This window comes from Mustela erminea, chromosome 6, assembly GCF_009829155.1.
Source record: "Mustela erminea isolate mMusErm1 chromosome 6, mMusErm1.Pri, whole genome shotgun sequence".
Classification (NCBI taxonomy): Eukaryota; Metazoa; Chordata; class Mammalia; order Carnivora; family Mustelidae; genus Mustela; species Mustela erminea.
The window spans coordinates 83,203,330-83,227,694 of NC_045619.1; the positions used below are offsets into that span (position 1 = coordinate 83,203,330).

The following is a 24,365-nucleotide window of genomic DNA, read 5'->3' on the forward strand; positions in this document are numbered from 1 at the left end:
GTGAGCTACAGGAGCATGGTCTGAACATCTGAAACCATTTAAACCATTTAAAATGGTTTGAATAAAATAACTCAATAAAAAGAAGCGAGCCATAAGAATTTACAGCTGAAAAGAAATGTAGTATGGGCTTCATCTCTTCACAGACACTTTATCACGAAAGATTTTTTTATTCTAATTTTTTTTATTAAGACAAATTTTCTAGAGCAGTTTTAGGCTCACAGCGGTACCGAGGGGAAGGTACAGACACTTCTCATCTGTATACTCCCTGCCTTCACACGTGCAGGGTTATCATTATCAGTATCCCACATCAGAGTGGTACATCTGGACAAGGGATGAACCCACACTGGCACACCATTATCCTCCAAGGTCCACAGTGTACATTATAGCTTATTCTCAGTGCTGAACATTCTATGGTTTTGAAAAAATATAAAATGGCATGTATCTATCACTACATTATTACAGAGTATTTTCACTGCCCTAAAAATCTCCTGTGCGCTGCCTATTCATTCCTCCATCACCCTCAACCCCTGATAACCACTTACATTTTTATGGTCTCTATCGTTTTGCCTTTTCCAGAATGTCACAGAGTTGAAAAGTATGAAATCATACAGCATATAGATTTTTCAGATTAGTTTCTTTCACACAGAAATATGCATCTTAAAGGGGAGCTAAGATGGTCGTGTAGCAGGAAGACTGTAGGCTTGCCTCATTCCTCCAACTCAGCTAGATAAATATCAAGTATCAAATCATTCTAAATAGCCAAGTACTTGACCTGAGGACTGACAAAACAAACTGTACAATTCGAGGGAGAGGAGACGAGGAGACCCTATCAAGGAAGGTAGAGAGTACAGAAATGTGGTTTGGCAGAGAAACGGATCTCAGGTGCTGTGGAGTGGAGGGAGCCCTGATCCTGATCGAGGAGAACGGTGATAGAGTAGAGTGCTCAGGGACAGGCACAGAGACAGCAAGTCCCCAAAGTCACTGGCTTGGAAAATGAGAGCAGCTCATTTTCAGGAGTTTTTCCAGCAGGAGGGCTTGACAACTGGAGTTTTAGAGGTCGAGCTTGGCTGGAATAGAGCCCTGAGGCCGCTGCCCTGCTCCTAGGGAGAAGGCAGGCAAGCTACCTGGGGGCAGAAGTGATCTGAGGTTCGTCTATGGCACACGGGAAGACTGCTGACTCTTCTTGGAGCACTCTTCTTGGAGAGGTGGCATCCACAAAGACACCTCTTGAGGGACAAAAAAGCCAGAGGGTGCCATTTCCCTCCCCTGCCCCCCAGCAGAGGTGCAGAGACACCTGCTAAGGGCAACTAACCCAGCTAGTCCAGATACACTGGCTGTTTAGCCGACTTTGCTGCAAATCCCACACCCCCGCACTGTGGCGCCACTGCCCTTCTTGGTCAAACCTGCATTCGTCCCTGCACAGCAAGAGCATCCCCCAGAAGACCAGCTCAGGTCCTTGCCCCAGCATGCCTCTAAAGTTTTGAGTTTTAGAAGTCAGCAGGCTTGGCTGGGACAGAATGGAAAGTACACAGCACTGTTTCCAGCAGGAAAGCAACAGCACTGTTTCCAGCAGGAAAGCAACCCAAACACCTGCGAAACTGCTCTTCTGGGAGTATTTCCCTCAGAGCAGCAAGTGGAGACCCCTCTCCGGGTACAAAGGAACCATCCTTCCAACCCCCTTAGCATAAACCAACTTCAGTTTGTTAACTGAAGCACAGCACCAATACTGGCTGCCTAACCTGCTTATTACACCAAGTCCCAGCCTCCTGCGCCCCACTGGTATGGCTTTTCTCAGGCAAGTGTGCCTAAGTCCCAGCGCAGCAGGCCCTTTCCCCAGACCACCAGCAGAAACCCCCACACGCACCACATCTACTGACCAGAGAGTTTTCTGCAAGGTTTCAGTTCTAATGGTAGTAGCAACAGCACGTCTCATTTAACAAGCAGACCAGAGCACACCTAGTTAAAGCTTGCCATACTCTGGCCAAGGTTCAAACACTGCCCACAGCAGGCAAGGAGAACCTCTGCTGATGCCTGACCTGAGGGACAGAACAGCCAAACATGGCAGCACACACCGGACACTCCCGGAACACCATGCCCTGGACACTATATGACCTCCTCTCCATAAAGCTAGGAAACGTCAGAGGCTTTTCTAAAATACAGAAGACAGACAGACTCAGAAAAAATGCCAACACAGAGGAATTCATCCCAAAAGAGAATGAGAAAAGGTCATGGCCAGAGATCTAATCGAAACAGGTAAGTAATATGCCTGACGGAGAATATAAAGCAACAATCAAGGATACTCACTGGGCTTGAGAAAAGTATAGAAGACATCAGGGAGACCCTTGCCACAGAGATAAGAGTTAAAAAACAATCAGAATAAAAAACATAGTAACTAAGATTCCAAACAGACTGGATGTAATGACCCCAGAGAAGGAAGATGCAGAGGAACAAGTAAGTGATAGAGAAGATAGAATAATGGAAAATAAAGAAGCTGAACAAAAAAAAAGAATTATGGATCACAAGAATAGACTTAGGGAACTCAGTGACTCCATCACACATAACATTCATACCATAGGAGTCCCAGATGAAGAAAAGAGAGAAAAGGAGGCAGATTTACTTGAGTAAATAATCACTGAAAACTTTCCTAATCTGGGGAAGGAAGCAGACATCAGAACCCAGAAGGCACAAAGAACTCCCACCAAAATCAAATGAAATAGGCCAACACCAAGACATATTGCAGTTAAATGTGCAAAATCTAGAGAGAAAGAAAAAATCCTAAAAGCAGGCAAAACAAAAGAAGCACCTAACTTACACAGGAGACCCATAAGGCTAAGTGGAGATCTCACCACAAAAACCTGGCAAGCCAAAAAGGAATGGAATGACAGATACATTCAACATGCTGAACGGGAAAAATACGCAACCAAGAGTTATTCTATACAGCAAGGCCATCATTCAGAATTGAAGGAGAGATTAAAGAGTTCCCCACACAAACAAAAACTAAAGGAGTTCATGACCACTAGCCCAGCCTTGCAGGAGATAGTAAGTGGACCTCTGAGTGGGGAAAAAAGACCAAAAGTGACAAAGACTAAAAAGTAACAGAGAAAATCTCCAGAAACAACAACAGAAGTAATAAAATGACACTAAATTCATATCTATCAGTAAGTACTCTGAATGTAAATGGACTAAATGCTCCAATCAAAAGACACAGGGTAGGGACACCTGGGTGGCTCAGTTGGTTAAGCAGCTGCCTTCCGCTCGGGTCATGATCCCAGCGTCCTGGGATCGAGTCCCACATCGGGCTCCTTGCTCCGCAGGGAGCCTGCTTCTCCCTCTGCCTCTGCCTGCCATTCTGTCTGCCTGTGCTTGCTCTCTCCCCTCTCTCCCTCTGATAAATAAATAAAATCTTAAAAAAAAAAAAGACACAGGGTATCAGAATACATTTAAAAAAAAAAAAAAGACCCATCTATATGCGGCTTACAAGATTCATTTTAGACCTAAAGACGCCTGCAGATTGAAAGTGAGGGGATAGACAACCATCTATCATGCAAACAGAAGTCAAAAGAAAGCTGGAATAGCAACACTTATATCAGACAAACTACATTTTACACCAAAGACTGCAAAAAGAGATGAAGAAGGGCACTGTATCATAATAAAGTGAACTGTCCAAAAAGGAGATCTAACAACTATTAAATATTTATGGCCCCAATGTGGGAGCACCCAAAAATATAAAATAATTAATAACATAAAGGAACTCGATAATAATACAATAATAGTAGGGGACTTTAACACAGCACTTACAGCAATGGACAGATCACCTAAGCAGAAAATCAACAAGGAAACAATGGCTTTGAAAGACACAAAGAACCAGATGGACTTAATAGATACATGCAGAACATTTCATCCTAAAGCAGCAGAATACACGTTCTTTACAAGGGCACAGGGGACGTTCTCCAGAACAGATCACATACTACGTCACAAATCAGGCCTCAGCAAGTACAAAAAGACTGAGATCATATCATACATATTTTCTGACCACAACACTATTAACCTTGAAGTCAACCACAAGAAAACATTTGGAAGGAGCACAAATACATGGATGTTATAAACAACACCCTAGTAAAGAATGAATGGATCAACCAGGATATCACTGAAGAAATAAGAGAATAAAGGAAACAAATGAAAATGAAAACATGATTCAAAAGCTTTGGGATACAGCAAAAGCGATCCTAAAAGGGAATTATTCAGCTGTGCAGGCCTACCTTAAAAAGCAAGAAAAATCTCAACTACACAACCTAACCTTACACCTAGAAAGGAGCTAGAAAAAGAACAACAAACAAAGCTTAAAGCCAGCAGAAGAAGAGAAATAATAAAGATCAGAGAAGGAATAAATGATACAGAAACAACAACAAAAACAGCAGAACAGATCAATGAAACCAGGAGCTGGTTCTTTGAAAGAATTAATAAAATCGATAAACCCCTGGCCAGACTTATCAAAAAAGAAAAGAGAAAGGACCCAAATAAATAAAATCACAAAAAAACAAGGAGACATTAACAACCAAGACCACAGAAATACAATTATAAGAGAACATTATGAAAACTTACATGCCAACAAATTGGACAACCGGGAAGAAATGGGTAAATTTCACAGAAACATATAAACTACCAAAACTGAAACAGGAAGAAACAAAAACTTGAACAGACTGATAACCAGCAAAGAAATAGAATCAATAATCAAAAATCTCCCAACAAAAATCCAGGACCAGATAGCTTTCCAGGGGAATTCTACCAAACATATAAAGAAGAGTTAATACCTACTCTTCTCAAACTCTTCCAAAAAAATAGCAATAGAAGGAAAACTTCCAAACTCATTCTACGAACCCAGCATTACCCTGATTCCAAAACCAAAGAGTCCACTAAAAGAGAGAACTATAGGCCAATAACCCTGAAGAATATGGATGTAAAAATTCTCAACAAAATACTAGCAAATCAAATCTAACAGTACATTAAAAGAGTCACTCACCACAACCAACTGGGATTTATTCCTAGGCCGCAAATGTTTCCGTATTTGCAAATCAATCAACATGATATACCACATTAATAAAAGAATTAATAAAAGAAAGGATAAGAAATATATGATTCTCTCAATAGATGCAGAAAAACATTTGACAAAGCACAACATCCATTCATGATAAAATCCCTCAACAAAGTGGGAATAGAAGAAACATACCTCAATATCACAAAGGCCATCTATGAAAAACATCCTCCATGGGAAAACACTGAGAGCTTTTCCTCTACAGTCAGGAAGAAGTCAGGGATGTTCACTCTCACCAGTTATGTAACATAGTACTAGAAATCCTAGCCTCAACAATCAAGATTACAAAAAGAAATAAACAGGATCCAAATCAGCAAGGAAGGAGTCAAACATTCACTTACGCATATGACATGATACACTATATAGAAAACCTAAACAACTCTACCAAAAAATTGCTAGAACTGACACTCAAATTCAGTAATGTTACAGGATACAAAATCAATGTACAGAATACTGCTGGATTTCTATACATCAATAATGAAGCAGCAGAAAGAGAAATCAAGGAATTAATCGCATTTACAATTGCACCAAAAACCGTAAGATACCTGGGAATAAACCTAACCAAAGAGGTGAAAGATCTGTACTCTGAAAACTGCTGAACACTTAAGAAAGAAACTGAAGAGGACACAAAGAAGGGGAAAACATTCTACACTCATGGATTGGAAAAACAAATATTGTTAAAATGTCTAGACCACCCAAAGCAATTCACACATTTAACACAATCCCTATCAAAATACCAACAGCATTTTTCAGAGCTAAAACAAACAATCCTAAAATCTGTGTGGAATCACAGAAGACCCCAAATAGCCAAGGAAATCAAGAACAATAAGGCTGGAGGCATCAGAATTCCAGACTTCAAGCTATATTTCAAAGCTATAGTCTTCCAGACAGTATGACACTGGCATAAAAACAGTCATAGAGATCAATGTAATAGAATAGAAAACCCAGAAATGGATCCACAACTCTATGGTCAATTAATCTCTGACAAACCAGGAAAGAATATCCAATGGAAAAAGATAGTCTCTTCAACAAATGGTGTTGGGAAAACTGGACAGTAACATGAAAAAAAAAAAAAAAAAGAAAGAAAAGAAACTGGACCACTTTCTTACACCATACACAAAAATAAAGTCAAAATGGACAAAAGACCTACATGTGAGACAGGAAACCATCAAATTCCTAGAGGAGAACACACGCAGTAACCTGACACTGGCTGTAGCAACTTCTCACTAGAAATGTCTCCAGAGGCAAGCAAAACAAAAGCAAAAATAAACTACAGGGACTTCATCAAAATAAAAAGCTTCTGCACAGCAAAGGAGGCCATCAACAAAACTAAAAGGCAACTAAAAGAATGGGAGAAGATATTTGCAAATGACACATCTGATAAAGGACTGGTATCCAAAAATCTATAAAGAACTTATAAAACTCATAAAGCACATAATCCAGTTAAGAAATGGGCAGAAGATGAGTAGACAATTCTCCAAAGAAGACATACAAATGACCAACAGACACATGACAAGATGCTCAACATCACTCATCATCACACATTAAAACTACAATGAGGTATCACCTCACACCTGTCAGAATGGCTAAAATTAACAACACAGGAAATAACAGGTATTGGTTGAGGATGGGCAGAAAAGGGAACCCTGTTACTCTGATGGTGGGAATGCAAACTGGTGCAGCTACTCTGGAAAAAACAGTATGGAGGTTCCTCAAAAAGTTAAAAACAGAACTACCCTACATTCCAGCAACTGCAGTATTAGCTAGTTACCTAAAGGTTACAAAAATACTGATTCAAAAGGTACATGCACCCCGATGCTTACAGCATACCAACAATAGCCAAATTATGTAAAGAGTCCAAAAGTCCACCGTAAAATGGGTAAAGAAGATGTCGTATATACACAACAGAATATTACTCAGCCATCAAGAATGAAACCTTGCCATTTGCAATGATGCGAATGGAGCTAGAGTGTATTATGCTAAACAAAATCAGTCAGAGAAAGACAAATACCACAGGATTTCACTCATGTGGAATTCAAGAAACCACACAAATGAACATGGGCCGGGGGATGGGGGGGAACAAACCAAGAAGAAGACTCTTAACTACAGACACAAACTGAGGTTTACTGGAGAGGAGGTAGGCGAGGGAATGGGTTAAGTGATGGGTATTAAGGAGGGCACTTGTGATAAGCACTGAGTCTTGCATATAAGCAATGAATCACTAAATCACTAATATTACACCGTGTGTTAACTGGAACTTAAATAACAATTTGGAGGGGGAAAAAATGAAGATTCTACCTCCATTTTCAAGGAAAGAAGAAATAATCTTTTTATGATTTATGATTCCCAAATGCTAGTCTGCAGGCAAGTTCCAGAATTTGGGACAAGTTTTTACTACGTTATGATGAAAACTGGGAAAAGACAGGCCATACAGTAAATTCTTAAAATGTCAAATGATTTCATTAAAAGACCTTTCCAGGGGCGCCTGGATGGCTCAGTCATTAAACGTCTGCCTTCAGCTTAGGTCATGATCCCAGGGTCCTGGGATCGAGCCCCACATTGGGCTGCCTGCTTGGCGGGAAGCCTGCTTCTTCCTCTCCCACTCTCCCTGCTATTGTTCCCTCTCTCACTGTGTCTCTCTCTGTCAAATAAATAAATAAAATCTTTTTAAAAAATAAAAATAAAAAATAATACTGCCAAACAGCCTTTTGTTCAAGAAATTATAATGACAGCAAATGACCATATGTTTGTTTTACTAGGCTTAGTTATGAGAATAAAAAGTAACACTAAAAAAAGAGAAGAAATATGCATCTAAGGTTCCTTCATAACTGTTCACAGCTTAGTAACTCAAGCTTTTTTATCGCTTGGTATTACGTCCGAAAGATTTTTTTTTAAAAAATCAGCCTCCATACACAGTTAAAATAGTCACACACATTATGGGAATCCCTTACTTTTTCAACCTAAAGTATGCTGACGCTCTGTTTGTTGGCAACACAGGATTATACGGATCAGCATCCATGCCTTTGGTGTAGCATTCAATTGCTTCATCGTATTTTCCTTGTTTGAAGTATTTATTGCCCTGAAAAAGCATATGGGATCAGATATATACCGGCAGAGAATTGCAGAACCATTTTCTTTCAATATTATGCATCTCTTTCTAACTCATTAGCTCTGTGTTCAAGGTTAATAGGAGAGAAGAGAAAATTAAGCAGAATGGTCTTTCAACAAATGCTGAAATTCACTAGTCACTATATGAGCAGAAGCCAAAAAGGTAGTGGCAGAAAAATGAGTAACATACCTAGCAGTATGCACTTTTGATTTGACAATAACCCACAGAAATGTAACAAAAGAAAGACATCAAGATGAAGTTTAATCTGTAAAGAATTCCACCTTCTTGAAAAGCAATATAGTTTTATAATGAGGCTTTCTAAAGAGGGATGTTTAACATTTCTAAAAAGTAACCAAAGATGACCTGTGATATGGAGGAGTGGAATTTAATATTCATGTCAGATTCACACTCTGATTTTAAGTTACTTTAGTCTACTACCAAAAAAAAAAAACCTAAAAGGACTCTGTACAGTCCATGCAATTTACATATAAAAATTCATTTAACATTCATAACAATCCATTGAAGTTTAGTATTGCTATTAATCTTATTTTTATAGTAAAGAAAACAGAAGTACAGGTAATTAAAGAACTTGTCACAGGATCAGAACCCATACAATCTGGTTTCAGAGCATATACTCATAACCAACAAGTTATACTGCCTCTTGATATGGATACAGCCAGTAACAAGTTTGAACACCCCCTAAATTACATTGAAGAGATACTGAGATCCACATAATTTTCTACATATCCTGCTTACACGAAGGAAACTAATGCTAGCCTAAAGAATACCTTTTCTTTTAGAGCAAGAGCCTTTTGTGAATCTACATGAATCCCATCTTCTTCTGACTCTGATTCTTGAGATACAGAATCATGGGTATTTTCTTCTTTATCAAGCTCATCAAGGATACTGTCCTGAAATTATAAGTAGAACAGTGCTCATAATTACATGACCATTAAAAAAAGAAAAAGTACACTCAACAGATCTTAGGTTGTAATGATCTAAGGTCCTGAAGGCCTACAGTAGCTTTCAATCCAAGTAGCCTCTAATTGTTAGGATTATCTCCAAAGAAAAATGTACCCTTGTTTAGAAAACCAAGATCCAAACCACCTGAAGAATCTAGCTTTAAAGTCATGAAGTAATATCTAAGTCAACAGAGTCTATACCACCCCTAAATTACAAACTATTGGTAGTGAGGTATTTATGGCTTGACATACACAAAGTCTGGAAATAACCCCAAACTAATGTAATAAAGAACCAATAGGCAAGAAATGGTTTTTACTAAAAACCTTTTTTCTTCCTTATTCTCAAAACGTGAAAAACTGCCTGTAAAGCACATTAACTCCTAATCATCACAAAAACCTACGAGATAAGTATAATTCCCCATTTTTTTTTTACTGAAAGGAACCGAGACACAGAAGTTTGTTAACTCAAGAACACTTGGCTAATGAGAGGCCAAGTCAGGATTTGAATCGAGGCAAATCTGCATCCTCTGAAGAGCTCTCAGTGACTGTGTTATATTGTCTCTCAATGAATTCCGAAATTCCAGCTGACTCTATCAAAGAAAATACATAATATACTAATCCAACAATTCCCAATCTCTTTTGGATCACATATTCCTCTCATGGTAATAAATCATCTCATAAACCCCATCAGGATTTTTAAATCATGTTTATCATATATGATAAAAGAATCGTTTTTAGTAAGAGACTTTAAAACCAGTGTTAAAAAGTTCATTAAAACTCATTTAAACAAAAACCTTGATTATATAAACAAAATTTCTTGCATTTAATACCATACTATTTCATGTCAAAAAACCCCAAATCATTGGTAAACTGAAAAATAAAATAAAATCTATGCTCAGTTTCACTGAATGAACATTAAGAGACTGAAACTCAGCTAAGTGTTTTAGCATAAAGATTCTACAAATCCCACCAGCCTCCCGACATTAAAGAGCCAAGATTATCCAACGCTGCTGTGCTTGCATGTGTAGACCACTAGCAGCAGCAGCACACTAAAGCAGCTGCTCAGATCTCAACTCGAGTGGAAAGGTAAGTAAACATCCACATCTTGTACAGATAAACGAAAATAACGTCAAGCAATGCAGTACATCATGGCGGTACTGGCCACACAAACGAGTTCAACTGATATCTGTTGAATGAGTAAATGACTGTGTAGAAAGCACCTCTCTCAGAAATGATCTAAGGATGATGGTTCTCAGGAAAAAGCACTATAGGAAGATACCACCTTAAGAAAAGGAAAAAGCTATATAATGAGGGATAAGGTCACAAAAAAATAAAGGTAGACTACATAATACTCAGCAGAAAAAATATGTTCAGAAAGTATCATTTCCCACAGCAATAAATCCAAGACTAAAGTCATACTTTTCTTATATCGCGACAATACTGAAGCAGATGGTTAGTAGTCCCAGCTCTAACTTAAGTCAATTAGCCTTGGCTTCATTAAGAAAAATACAACTCATCTGGAAAACTTTGAGCAGTGTCTTCTAAAACTAAATGTATATATAAACTATGACCTGGCAAATTCCCTCCCAGGTGCTTATATCCATCAAAAGACAAAGAATGTTCATAGCAGGTTTATTCATAATAGCCCCAAACTGGAAACAACCCAAATGTATGTTAATAGGAGAATGAATACACAAATTGTGATATATTCACACAATGGAATTCCGATCAGCAAGGAAAAAGAACAAATTATTGCTACTTAATAATATGGATCAATCTCAGACAATGCTAGCAAACAAAACCAAGCACAAAAGAGTGCATACTGTATGATACATTTATATGAAATTCCAAAACTGACAAAACTGATCTATAATATGAGAGATCACAATAGTGGCTACCTTTGGGAAGTAATCAAATGAAAAGAAAGGCTTCTGGGATGCTGGAAATGTCTTCTATCTTGATGCGGATGGTGGATTCTCAGGTATATACAGGAGAAAAAAATTGAGGAAGCTATACACTTAAGATTTTTGCACTTTACTGTATGTGTTTAAGAACCTCAAATAAAAATTTTAAAACAGGGCGCCTGGGTGGCTCAGTGGGTTAAGCCGCTGCCTTTGGCTCAGGTCATAATCTCAGGGTCCTGGGATCGAGTCCCGCATCAGGCTCTCTGCTCAGCAGGGAGCCTGCTTCCCTCTCTCTCTCTTTCTGCCTGCCTCTCCATCTACTTGTGATTTCTCTCTGTCAAATAAATAAATAAAATCTTTAAAAAAAAAAAAAATTTTAAACAGAAAAGTCCAAATAAACATAAAAATCAAAAGAGTGGTTAGCTATGGGAGTAGAAGGAAGAAAAGATGGGATGGGGAAGCAGTATTTTTGAACTCTGTATGCAATGGTGGTTACCCAAATCTACATGTTAAAAAATGGCATCGAACTCTACATATACTGTACCATTATCAGTTTCCTGGTTTTGACACTATACTATAATTAAGGAAGATATAACCACTGGGGTAAACTGGGCAGGGAGTATGCTGGACCTCCATGTACTATTTTTGCAAAAACAAAAAAGAAAGAAAAAATCGAAAAAAAAAAAAAAAGGAATCCTGGCTGTTTTAGCCAACTCACTGTAAGAGGGCTTCAGGAGAAAAAATAATCTAGTTAACTGAAAAGCATTGTAATTAAATTTGGATTCATATAAAATAATCTTTAAGTGAAAGACACAAAGGTAAGAACTTTTTCATTTAACCCATCACTCTTAGCTAACTCGAAGACAATTTTATTCAAATACTAAGAAGCACATAAGGCGATTAACTCACCACATCAAGTTTTGCCCATGCCTCATAATCATAAGATTTTATCCTGTTTTTTGTGTTTTCATCTTTGGTTTTTTTAGAAGACTCTTTTGGCTTGCCTTTCTTCTTTTTCCTAAAATTCCCATTTCGAATAGGAGGTAAATTCTAGGGATGGGGAAAAAAAATAAACACACAATGTTTGAGCACTGCTTTACTATTACTTTTCTGTATAACAACCAATGTTTAAAATTCTCACTAAATTATATTTTCAAGAAGTACTTTTATTTTTTAAGGGCTTAAATATACCAATTTACCATCTTTACTTAATTCATGCTTGAAAAGTTTAATTCATTCTTTGACAAATATTGAATATTGTTTAGTCACAAGGAAAGTATTATCTAGAAATTTTAATTATACATTTAATTTGCAAACCTAAATTCACACTTCCAAAATTGCCTGATTTTCAGCCTTGCTACAAGGAACTAGCAGCAGTGCAACAGCAAATTGAACTGCCTCTACATCATCAGTATGAAAAAATTATCCATATTTAAATGCAGTCTTAAGAAAAACGTTTGGTTGAAACTATGTAAGTAATCTACATGTTATGCTAATACTGTATGTTAAGATATCATTAAATATATAACTATACATGATCTGTATAATATACATATACTTAAATATCAAATTATCACATGGACTTCCTTTCTCTAAATATTGGCTAAGCCTTAAAATGTCTTAATAGAGTTAATACAATTATTACAAAGACTTAAGAAGCAGAATTTTTCAAAATGTTGACAGCTGGCAAATCACTTCAGTTTCAGTATTTTCAGAACATTTTAAAAGGTTGGGCTTTATTTTAAATTGAATAGTTTTGCTGGATTCTGAAGTAGGACTTGATTAAGAAACTTACCTCTTCAGGAACACCATTCTGTCTTCTTAGTTCCATATCCTTCTGTTTAATATCTTTTTCCCAGTTTTCTAAATCCCTCATAAAGTCCTGTAATTCTTCTGCATTTTGTTTCACTTGTAGCTGTAATTCAATTGCTTTATTTGTCGAAGTCATTGTGGCCTGCAGAGTTTTGGCCAACCAAACTCTGACATGAATGAAAAGAATTATTTGTTTTTGAAGCATAGCTAATTAATGAGTTTTTACCACTTCATAAATGGCAAAAACACATGCATGGGGTGGGGGGAACCTAAAGTGATGATGAAGAAAGAAAATATCAGTTTATTATTTAAATGAGTCAATGTTTGCTAAATGAACAAATGAAAAATAGACAAGTCTGGGCATCACGGCAATGCAGTATCAATGAAAGGCAATGAGGGGGAAATCCCTGAAATTTGCAAGTAGCCTATGGTAGCAGACTCTGCTCATCTCCAGTTTATGAATTAATCCGAATTATCTCCTTTACTCCTTTTCAAAATTTATTGAACTTCTGCTATGTGACAGGCCATGTAAAAGCAAGTAAGAGGGGGAGAAAACCATAAGAGACTCTCAGTCTGGGGGTGGCTGGAGGGGTGGGGGTGAGAGGGAAGGGGTGGCTGGGTGATGGACAATAGGGAGGGTATGTGCTATGGTGAGTGCTATGAACTGTGTAGGATTGATGAAACAAATAATACTTATATGTTTAAAACACACACACACACACACACACACACACACACACAAGTAAGACAAGGTCCCAGGTCCAGTGGAGAAGGAAACAAAATAATCAAGTACTTAGCCACAAAATATTATGCTAGACAGGGTTTTTCAGCCTTTGGGCTATTGACATTTTGGGCCAGATTAATTCTTTGTGGTAGAGGGTCTGTCCTATGCACTGTAAGATAGTTGGCAACACCCCTGGCGTGTTCCAACTACATGGCAGTATTCTTCCTCCCCTCCAGACTGCGACCATCAAAAATGTCTCCAGACATTGTCAAATGTGACCTAGAAGGCATATTAACTCCTGGTTGAGAACAAATGTGCTAGAGGCACATACAGATACTGTGGGGCTGACCACAAATGACAGGCATAAATCAGATGGTGGAAAGGGTGGTGGGTTCCAGGAAAGAGTCTCCCGAGGTGCTCTAACTAGCCAAGTTTCAAAGTGGCCAGCCAAAGTGATTAACCATGGAGGAGTGGACAGGCAGACCAAAGAACTAAGAAAGAGATGATGGAAGAGATGGCTGAGGTGGCTATGGCACAGATCTCAAGGTGCCAAGCCGTGAGGCCTGAAAGCTATGAAAAGTATTCTGGAGGTAAAATAAAAAGTACCTGATGACTGATTCAGTTGAGGAGCGGGGGACCAGAGAAGGACCTAACCAGTCTTAGATGCCCACCTTGGAAGCCTGGAGAAATTAGTAGTACTATCTGAGTCAGGATCACAATTTTAAGAAGAAAAGAGGGGAGCACCTGGCCAGCTCAAGTCAGTCAGGTGAAAGTGCCACTCTTAATCTGGGGTTATGAGTTCAAGCCCCAGATTGGGCATAGAGATTACTTTAAAAAAAAAAAAACTTTTTATTTTATTATTATTATTATTATTTTGAAAAGGAAAGAAAAAGAGGTTTCAGAATTGGAGGACAAGAAGAAAGACAAATATTGCAGTTTGGGATATGCTGAACTGGGTACTTAGGGGACATGAGGATGACATATCCAGTAGGTAGTTACATAGGATAGAGATATAAATTTATAAATATGGGTGTCAGCAGCATAAAGATGGAAGTTACAATCAGGGATATGGACCTGCTTCATCACTGTGACTACTGGGTTGGGTGGGGAGGGGGTGGAGCCTGCAAAACACTACCATTTAGTGAACCAACTGAGGAGGCGATGCCAATACAGGAAAACTAGGCAGCAACATCTAGAGAGCTTGGAGGAAAACTTGCAGAGTACTGTCACAGAAAAGAACTTCCAAAAAAGAGTTCTCACTTTGAACAAAGGCTGGCAGTGCCTAATGACACATAGGTAGCATAAGGGGAAAGAAGGTGCATGGTACTTAGACATATAAAGATTTACTGAGAGTTTCGATGAGATTTAAGAAAAGGATGGACAGGGGCGCCTGGGTGGCTCAGTGGGTTAAGCCGCTGCCTTCGGCTAGGGTCATGATCTCAGGGTCCTGGGATCGAGTCCCGCGTCGGCTCTCTGCTCAGCAGGGAGCCTGCTTCTCTCTCTCTCTCTCTCTCTCTGCCTGCCTCTCTACCTACCTGTGATCTCTGTCAAATAAATAAATAAAATCTTTAAAAAAAAAAAAAAAAGGATGGACATAAAATGAGCTACGGAGTAAATGAAATTATATGGGGATCAGCATAATGCTGTCTTTAATAATCTAAGATTACTCACGAGTAGAGTCTGGCGGAAGAGGACGAAGAGAATCAAGGTAAAAGAAGATCTAGGAAAAGGGATGACTGATCGGGGAAAGTCTGCAAAAAGGTGGGAAGGGACTCAACGCTTATGAGGAGTGGGGCAGTAGCACGGGAGAGAGAGCGGAAATTAGAAACATCACTTTCCTAATGGTTGCAAATGCAGATAGGTCTTCGGAACCCCTGCTTTGACTTACAACCTAACTTTAACCTTCTTTTCAGACAGTGCCCAAGTGTGATCACACATGTGTATCTTAATAAACGGAATGAGTGAAGTACTTTGCTGGGGACTCAAAAATAGGAATAAACGCAGCAAGCCCCTGAGATGCTGCAAAGGGTCGAACCCCTTTTCCATTTCACTCATCACCTCTTCTGCTCCCAAAGGTACGACTGGTCCCACGGAACCTACGACGGGGATGGAGTCCGAGCAGGGAACCAGAAACTTCCAGTGCCGGGGCGTATCGCTTTCACCCTCGGTATCCGCGCGAACACAGCAGCCCCACGCCGAAAGGGGGCGGGCGCCCCGCAGTTCTCCAAGGAGGGTGGATCTGCGATCGAATCACCGCCAATCGGCCCAATTCCCCGCGCGGCCGGGATGGAGGGACGGTCGGCGGAGCAGATCCTCCATACCTGGGCGCGCAGGGCGAGCCCCTTCCGGAACGGAACGCTCACCCGGGACGCCGCTACCCTGGACACCGCCGTGCCGCCGCGTCCTCGCCTCCCCGCTCACGCCTTCCTGCCCTCGCCTCCCCCAGGGCCCACGGCCGCGCGCCCTCTTTGTGCCAGGCCACCCCCAAAGCCTCGACGGCTACTGGAGCCAGCGCTAAAGGTAAAGCCGGCTCACCTCACTAGGCCGTTACTGCCCGCCGGGCCGGACCCCAAGCCCGCAGCGTCTCACGCCGAGCCCCGCCTTCCCGAGCTTTCCCACAAGTCCCCGCGTGCCCTCGCCCCGCCCCTTGGCGTCAGGGCGGAGCGTGCGCAGAAGGGCAGATAAGGTGCGCCTCTTTTCTTGGGGAACAATTAAGAGAATTGACAGGTGTGTTAAAGCCAGAGCTGACGCCTTGCCTGCTTCCAATATGGCTAAACTTCACAGGAGACAACCGAAAGCTGCAGAGTCATTCTGACTTGTTTTGATTCCCAAAATAATAACTGGGAATCCCCTCAGAACAATTTTGGCCCGAATATTTTCCTTGCGGGTCGTTTCTCTAGGTCACGACCTTTGTAAGCATGATGACCATCTCAGAAAGGTACTGTTTCAAACAGACTGTGTAATCTTGGAACTCCGACAATTATGAAGGTGTTTTTTTTTTCTTTTCCTTTAAGTACCTGTATTTGGCAAATCAGTTCTTCAGTCTCTTTTCCCCTTTGCAAGTAAACTCTCCTTTTTTCTAAGTGTATCTACATCTGAGTCTTTTTTGGACGTGTGTCAGTATTAAGGTCTGTCTTTAGAAATGCCCTGGCTTACAAACAAGAAAGAGGGGCGCCTGGGTGGCTCAGTGGGTTAAAGCCTCTGCCTTCGGCTCGGGTCATGATCTCAGGGTCCTGGGATCGAGCCCCACATTGGGCTCTCTGCTCAGCAGGGAGCCTGCTTCCCTCTCTCTCTGCCTGCCTCTCTGCCTACTTCTGATCTCTGTCTTTTAATAAAAAGAAAGCATGTTTTAAACAAAGAAGAAAGAATGTGAAGGTTTTAGTGCTTCTTACTTCTGCTTACCGTATGAGTGAGCTTTCTTTCCTTTTCATGACAACGCTAAAATTGTAAAATAGGGCACCTGGGCGGCTCAGTTAGTTAAGCAACTGCCTTTGGCTCAGGTCATGATCCTTGAGTCCTGGGATCATGTCCCACATCAGGCTCCCTGCTTGGAGGGGAATCTGCTTCTTCCTCTGATCTCTCCCCTCTCATGCTCTCTATCTCTCTCTCTCATAAATAAATAAGATCTTTACCACAAAAAAAAAAAAAAAAAACTGTAAAACAAAAATTATGTCAACAGTCCTTGAAAACAAACAGAAGCAAACAAACCTGTCAGTTTGAAACAACTCAGTGATCTCAAACATTAGCCCCAAAATCCAGTTCAGTGACTCTCAGTCTTGGCTGAACTTTGGAATCATCTATGTGACATGGAAAAAAATAAAATAGGAGCACCTGGGCGACTCAGTCCATTAAGGCTCCTGCCTCTGTTTTCAGTTCAGGTCACGACCTTGGGGTCCTGGGATGGAGCCACAGTTAAGTCCCATGCTCAGCAGGGAGTCTGCTTGGGATTCTCTCTCTCTCTCCCTCTGCCTTTCCCCTCCTGCATGCTTTCCTTCTCTCTCTCTCTCTCTCTCTCTCTCTCCAAGATAAATAAATCTTTTTTTAAAAAATACTGATGTCTAGGTTTTGTCCCTAAAGATTCTGATTTCATGAGTGCAGCCTAGGCATCATCAGTTTTAAAACACAAAGATACAACTGTGCCTTTGAAGCTGGGAATCACTAATCCAGTTAATGATCAATGAAAAACACCCTGGGGTCCTCTCTTACAAGGGCATATTAGCTCATCTTTCCAAGTATAAAATTATTCGGTGTCTTTGTATTTTAACAACATAGTAGTCAAATCGTTAAGTATATGAGGCATTGAAATGCCTTTTTTGGTTTTGTGTTGGAAAACTGAATTTTCAGAGTTATTTTGTGTTTTAAAATTATTTTAAAACAGATATTTATGGATGTTCTTAACAAAAGCAACTGTATTTTTTTTAAAGATTTTATTTATTTATTTATTTGAGGGAGAATGAGTGAGAGAGCACATGAGAGAGGAGAAGGTCAGAGGGAAAAGCAGACTCCCCAGGGAGCTTGGAGGCCAATGTGAGACTCGATCCTGGAAGTCCAGGATCATGACCTGAGCCGAAGGCAGTTGCTCAACCAACTGAGCCACCCAGGTGCCTACAACTGTATTTTTTTTTTTTTTAATGAATTCTGTCAGAGTCAGCTGAGACGAGGGAGAAGGGGGCAGCCGGCTGCTCTAGTAAGACCTCATAGATGCGTGGGTGAATCCTCCGTTCTGTTTCCCTCTTAAGTCACAAAGTTTCTTAGTGAGTTAGTTTCTTAGTGAATTCAGAATCAAAGTGAAAGGACTTAGTTGAATGGTCTTTATGGCCATTGTTACTTAATTCTGAGACTTTCATTGTTCTAAAAAAAAAAAAAAACAAAAACTATGCTTCAATGATAGCCTTCACTCTTGTGAGTTAAGACACAGGCCGTTCTTTTCTGGATTACAGACCTTCCCACTTCTGTTGACCCATCTTCAAATAGTTCTCACCAAGATTGATAAATTGTGCCTTTCTTTCATGTCTCCTTTATTAATTTCTTCTCTTAGTGTGAATAAACTCCAGTCATCTCATTTGCATTTGTTGTTAGTATTTCTACAGTCACTGTTCAAAATATATGTCTTCTCAGAGTGGAAATATATATGCATGATATCACCGCAAGAGTAAAATGCTGCAATTAATGATTCTGAATGATGTTAATTTTGTGTTAATGTCCCAAACAATTATTGAGATTTTTCAAGCAGCTAAATAAGGGAACATTCTGGCAGTTAATATGAATCTTAAGAAAGGGAATATGAGCTAAGTAGCTTTATTTAGCAAGAACATTTATGTACCTTGGGACTTCCTGTTACAAACTGTGTGAGGTTTGATTGCATGTAAGATAAACCCCAGTAAAAGAGTGGCTTCAACGTGAAAGAATAATATTTCTCTTTCAAGTAAAAGAAGACTGATTATAAGCAGTCCAGAGTTGGTATGATCATTCCAGGGTCAGACCCAGGCCCCCTCTACCTTGCTGTTCCCACCATCTTCAGCACCCGGCTTCCCTGGTGGCTGGTTGCTTGAGCTCCCACCAATCTTGTCTTCAATCCAGACAGCAGGAGGGGGCAGAGTAGGATGTAAGTTGTCTGTAATGTACCCCCTGGCCTTTAAGAACTCCCTTTTGCCTGCCACTGGCCAGGACTTAGACACATGGCCACTCCTGGGTGCAGGGGAGGTTTTTACTCTTGGAAGTCATGGTGCTCATCCGAAAACTAAGAATTCAATGATTAAGGGAAAACAAGAGGAGAGCAGGTATTGAAGGGAAACCAGTCACTTCGACCACAGGCCTTCGTAAGTATTCTTTGGAAGTTTCCTTCTGTTCTTATGTTTACTGAGAGTTTTTATTATGAATGGGTGTTGGACTTTTGTCAAATGCTTTTTCTTCATTTATTTATATGATTGTGCAATTTCTTGTTTTTAGTCTGTTGATGTGCTAGATTACATTAATTGATTTTTGCATAGCAAGCCAGCTTTGCAGACCTAGCATAAGTCCCACTTGGCTGGGGTACGCGATTCTTTTTATACCTTTTTGGATGCTATTTACCAAAATTTTGTTGAGGATTTTTACATCTATATTCATGAGATCTATTGGTCTGTAGTTTTCTTTTCTTGTAGTGCCTTTGTCTAGTTTCGGTATTAGCATAATGCTGACCTAATAAAATTAGTTACAAAGCATTCCCTCTTTTTCTATCCTCTGAAAGAGATTGTAGAAAATTGGCTAAATTTCTTCCTAACTATTTGGTAGAATTTATCAGGGAACCCATCTGGGACTGGTGTTTTCTCTTTTAGAAGGTTATTATATTACTTATTTCTTTAATAGATATAGGCCTAACCAGATCATCTATTTCCTCTTGTGTCCTTCAAGGAATTCATTCATCTAGGTTACCAAGTTTATGAGCATAGAGTTGTTAACAGTATTCTTTTATTATCCCGTTAACTGTCATAGAGTCTGCAGTGCTGTTCTTCTTTCATTTTGATATAATTTGTGTCCTCTCCTGTTTTCTTAGCTAGCTTGACTAGAGGCATATCAACTTTATTTATCTTTTCAAAGAACTAGTTTTTACTTTCCTTGATTTTCTCTATTGATTTCCTATTTTCAACTTCATTCATTTCTGCTCTAATTCTTATTATTTCTTTTCCTCTACTTGGGTTTTATTTTTCTCCGCTTTTTCTAGTTTCCTAAGGTAGAAACTTAGACGATTGATTTTAGATTCTTCTCCTTTTCTAATATATACATTCAGTGCTATAAATTTTCCTCTAAACAATGTATATCACAAATTTTGATAAGTTATATGTTAATTTTCATTTAGTTCAAAATATATTAAAATTTGTCTTGAGGTTTTTTTTCCTTGACTCATGTTATTTAGAAGTGTGTTGTTTAATGTCCATGTATTTTATGGTTTTCCAATTATCTTTTGTTACTGATGTCTAGTTTAACTCCATTGTGAGCTGAGAGCAGACATTATAGGATTCTATTCTTTGGAATTTGTTAAGGGGTATTTTGTGGCCCAGAATGTAGTCTATCTTGGTGAATGATCCATATGACTTTGATAAAAATGTGCAATCTATCTTATTCGATGAAATAGTCTACAGATGTCAATTATATTCAGTTGATTGATGATGTGGCTGAGTTTAACTGTATCCTTACTGATTTTCTGCCTACCAGATCTATTTCTGAGAAAAGAATATTGGCATCTCCAACTATGATAGTGGATTCATCTATTTCTTCTTTCTGTTTTATCAGTTTTTGCCTCATGTAGTTTCATGCTGTGTTGTTAGATGCATACACATTAAGAATTGTTACATCTTTTTGGACAGTTAACCCATTTAACTTTATGTAATGCCCTTCTTCTTCCCTGATAACTTTCCTTACTTTGAAGTCTGGTCTGTCTGAAATTGAAACTATACCTGCTTTCTTTTGATTAGTGCTAGCATGGTGTGTTTTTCTCTGTCCACTTACTTTTCATCTTTGGGTGTCTTTATATTTAAAGTGTGTTTCTTGTAGACAACATATAGTTGGTTCTTGGTTTTGATCCACTCTTACAATCTCTTTTTCATTTTTTGCATTTAGACCACTGACATTCAAAGTAACTATTGAGATAGTTGAATTAATATCTGCCATACTCATTACTGTTTTCTATTTGTTGCCTTAGGTCTTTGTTCCTATTTTTGTCTTCCATTCTTTTTCTGGCTTTTCTGTTTTTAATTGAGGATTTCATATGATTCCCTTTTTTTCTCCTTTCTTAGCAAATCCATTATACTTTTTACTTTTTTTAGCCATTGCCCTAGAGTTTGCAATATACATTTACAACATCAGTCCATGTCCATTTTCAAATAACACTCTACCACATCAAGGGTAATGTGAGTGCCTTATAATAACAAAATAATCCCAATTCCTCTCTCATCCCTTGTACCTGCTATTCATTTCACTTATATATGAGAATAAATATATATGTATATGTCCATAATACATATTAGTATACAACTCTGTGCTTAGCACAGAGCCTGATGCAGGGTTCAATCTCATGACCCCAAGATCATGACCTGAGCTGAAATCAAGAGTTGGACACTCAACTAACTGAGCCACCCAGGGGCCCTCTTTTAACATTTTAAATATTTCATGCCATTCTCTTCTTGCTTGAATGGTTTATGAGGAGAGGTCAGATGTATTTCTTTTCTTTGCTCCTCTGTAGATAAGATTCTCTCCACCCCCAACTCTGGTTTCTTTCACAATTAATCTTTATCTTTGATTTTCAGTAATTTGAAAATGATACATCAAAATATAGTGGGGTTTTTTGACATTTATTCTGCTTGGTGTTTTCCGAGCTTCCTGGCTCTCTGGTTTGATGTCTGACATTAATTTGGGGAAATTCTCAGTCATCATCGTTTCAAATATTTCTTCTGTTCATTTCTCCCTTTCTTCTCCTTCTGGCATTCTCATTATGTGTATATTATACCTTTTGTAGTTGTCCCACAGTCTTTGGCTATTCTGTTTCATTGTTTTTGTGGTCTTTATTCTCTTTGATTTTTGTTTTTTGAGGATTCTAATGAGATATCCTTAAGGTCAGAGATTCTCTCCTCAAATGTGTCCAGTCTACTAATAAGCCCATCGAAGTATTCTTCATTTCTGTTACAGTGTTTTCATCCCTAGCATTTCTTTTTGGTTCTTCTTAGGATTTCCATCTCTCTGCTTACATTGCCCATCAGTTCTTACATGCTATCTACTTTACTCATTATAGCCCTTAACATATTGATAATAGTTGCTTTAATTTCCTATCTGAAAATTACAACATCCCTGCCATGTCTGTTTCTGATGTTTGCTCTAGCTCTTGAAATTATCTTATTTTACCTTTTGATATGCTTTGTAATTTTTTCTCAATTGCCAGGCATGGTAAATCGGCCTTTGGTAATGTTGGGGGTGGGGGGCGGAAGCATTCTACATTCCTGTGATTGGGTCTCAGTGTTTTAGTGAGCCTATACCTCTGGATTGGGAACTTCACAAGCATTTCTCAGGTTTGTGCCCCCTTTGTGTGGAAGAGGATGGCTAAAGTGGGTGGAGTTGGGTTTTTCCCTTCGCCTGGTGAGTTAAACTCTGGTAATATTCTAGCAGGTCAGCCAACAGCTAACAAGTCTCCCCCAAGTGCAGGCTTTGTTAACAAGGACAGAGCGCTCTTGCTATTTCAAAATGGTTCCTCTTCTCCTCCCTGTGCCAGAAGCCCAGGAGGGTTTTTCTCTGGTACACACTATGGGAACCTGGCGGAGCTCCCAGAGGTAAATCTCACAATCCTGTGGCATTCCCCTAACCCTGGCTCGCCTGGAGTTTTGAACTCAGAGTAGTCTGCACTGCCTCTCCTTCAGACAATTCATCTATTCCCTTTCACATTTTCCTATCCTGGCACTGGTTTCTGCAATGCCTTTCTGCAGGAGAGTCTCTGCTCTAGTAAACTTATCTTTCCAAGCTTATTCCAATCTATATTTGCCTGACTTTCTAATCTTGAGGGCCATGGTTTGCTTGAGTCATCTCTTCCACAGATCCAAGAAGAGTTGTTGATTTTTCAGTCTGTTCAGTTTTTCACTTGTTGTTAGGATGGAATAGTGACTTCCAAGCTCCTTATATGTGGAACCAGAAGTCATAAGTGCTTTCCCTCCTTCTACTCTTCACGTTACAAATCAGCCAGGAGGCTTCTCTTCCTCTCTTAGCTAGAGAGACTTGATGAGTCAGTCCTCTTGGATTTGAAATACCACATTCTCCACACCATCCCGAAGAGCCACAGAACCCAGCAACATCATTCCGGGGAAAAGAAAGGGAGGGGGACAGACAGTTGAGGGGGGTCATATACAAAGAGGAGACTGATTTCAACTTTCCTTAATGACTTTAATTGGAGACTCGAACCCTGTAAACCATAGTTCAAGCCTAGTTCTGTGGGACAGTGTCTGGTTCTCCGTAAGGCCACAGGAGGAGAAATGCATAATTGAGGTTGGAACAGGGAGCTCCACTCTCCCTGGTCTTTAAATCTGGAGTAATTTCAGCAAATTACGGCTACTGGATTAGCCTTAAAATAATTGTTAATGTCACCAAGCTCCAAGTTCCATTCTTCCTCCTATTTGGGGAACTCTTTCACAAACTATGTGGGATCGAAATACACCTCTGTACCCACACTAGCATCTACGAGTAGAAAGCTTCTTGATGCAGTTGTTGAGCTAGCCTGGAGAAGTTCACTCCCTCCCAAGCTCACTCACGGCATCAACCCACTCTCCTCTCCATCAAACATCAGAGTTCTCCCAGACCCTGTCCTGAGATGCTATAGCCCAAGAAAAGACCAACTACCTACTGCTTGATTTCCATGGTCAGAGTTCTCTGAGGCCCCAACATAGGGCTGAATTGCAGTTTGCAAAGCTGTGTATGATAACAGCCATTATAGTGACCTTGAATTCTTATCTGCTGTTCTTTTTAAGAACAATTGAGAACACCTTCACAGTAATGATATCATCAGGTTTGCCCTCTCACCAACTCCAAAAAGAAGAAAGGGGGCAAACCCCTTCCCTTTACAGTCAAAAGAAACATGAGGCCTAGAGAGGTCAAGGACTTGTCTATGGTTTTACCTCCCATCAGGGCCAAGGGCCACAGAGGGCTCCCATCTTCTCTGTCTGGACTCTCTTTCCCAAATGCTGGAGCACAAGGATTTTACTGTTCCTCTCCATTTTTCTTATTTGTACTTTTCTCTTTTAACCAT

General features: G+C 39.6%; 1 protein-coding gene across 1 annotated transcript in view; it reads right to left on the reverse strand.

Moving 5' to 3' along the window:
• The window catches only part of RPAP3 (RNA polymerase II associated protein 3), a 41,380-nt gene extending 25,140 nt beyond the window's left edge, over window positions 1-16,240 (reverse strand). Inside the window, exons 1-5 of the mRNA XM_032347997.1 lie at window positions 16,139-16,240; window positions 12,863-13,046; window positions 11,977-12,117; window positions 8,990-9,112; window positions 8,044-8,171 (exon numbers count right to left, since the gene is read on the reverse strand). Of these exons, the coding sequence (XP_032203888.1) occupies window positions 8,044-8,171; window positions 8,990-9,112; window positions 11,977-12,117; window positions 12,863-13,015 (545 nt within the window). The 5' untranslated portion in view covers window positions 13,016-13,046; window positions 16,139-16,240. The remainder of the gene's footprint in view (window positions 1-8,043; window positions 8,172-8,989; window positions 9,113-11,976; window positions 12,118-12,862; window positions 13,047-16,138) is intronic.
• Between the last annotated feature and the right edge of the window lie 8,125 nt (window positions 16,241-24,365).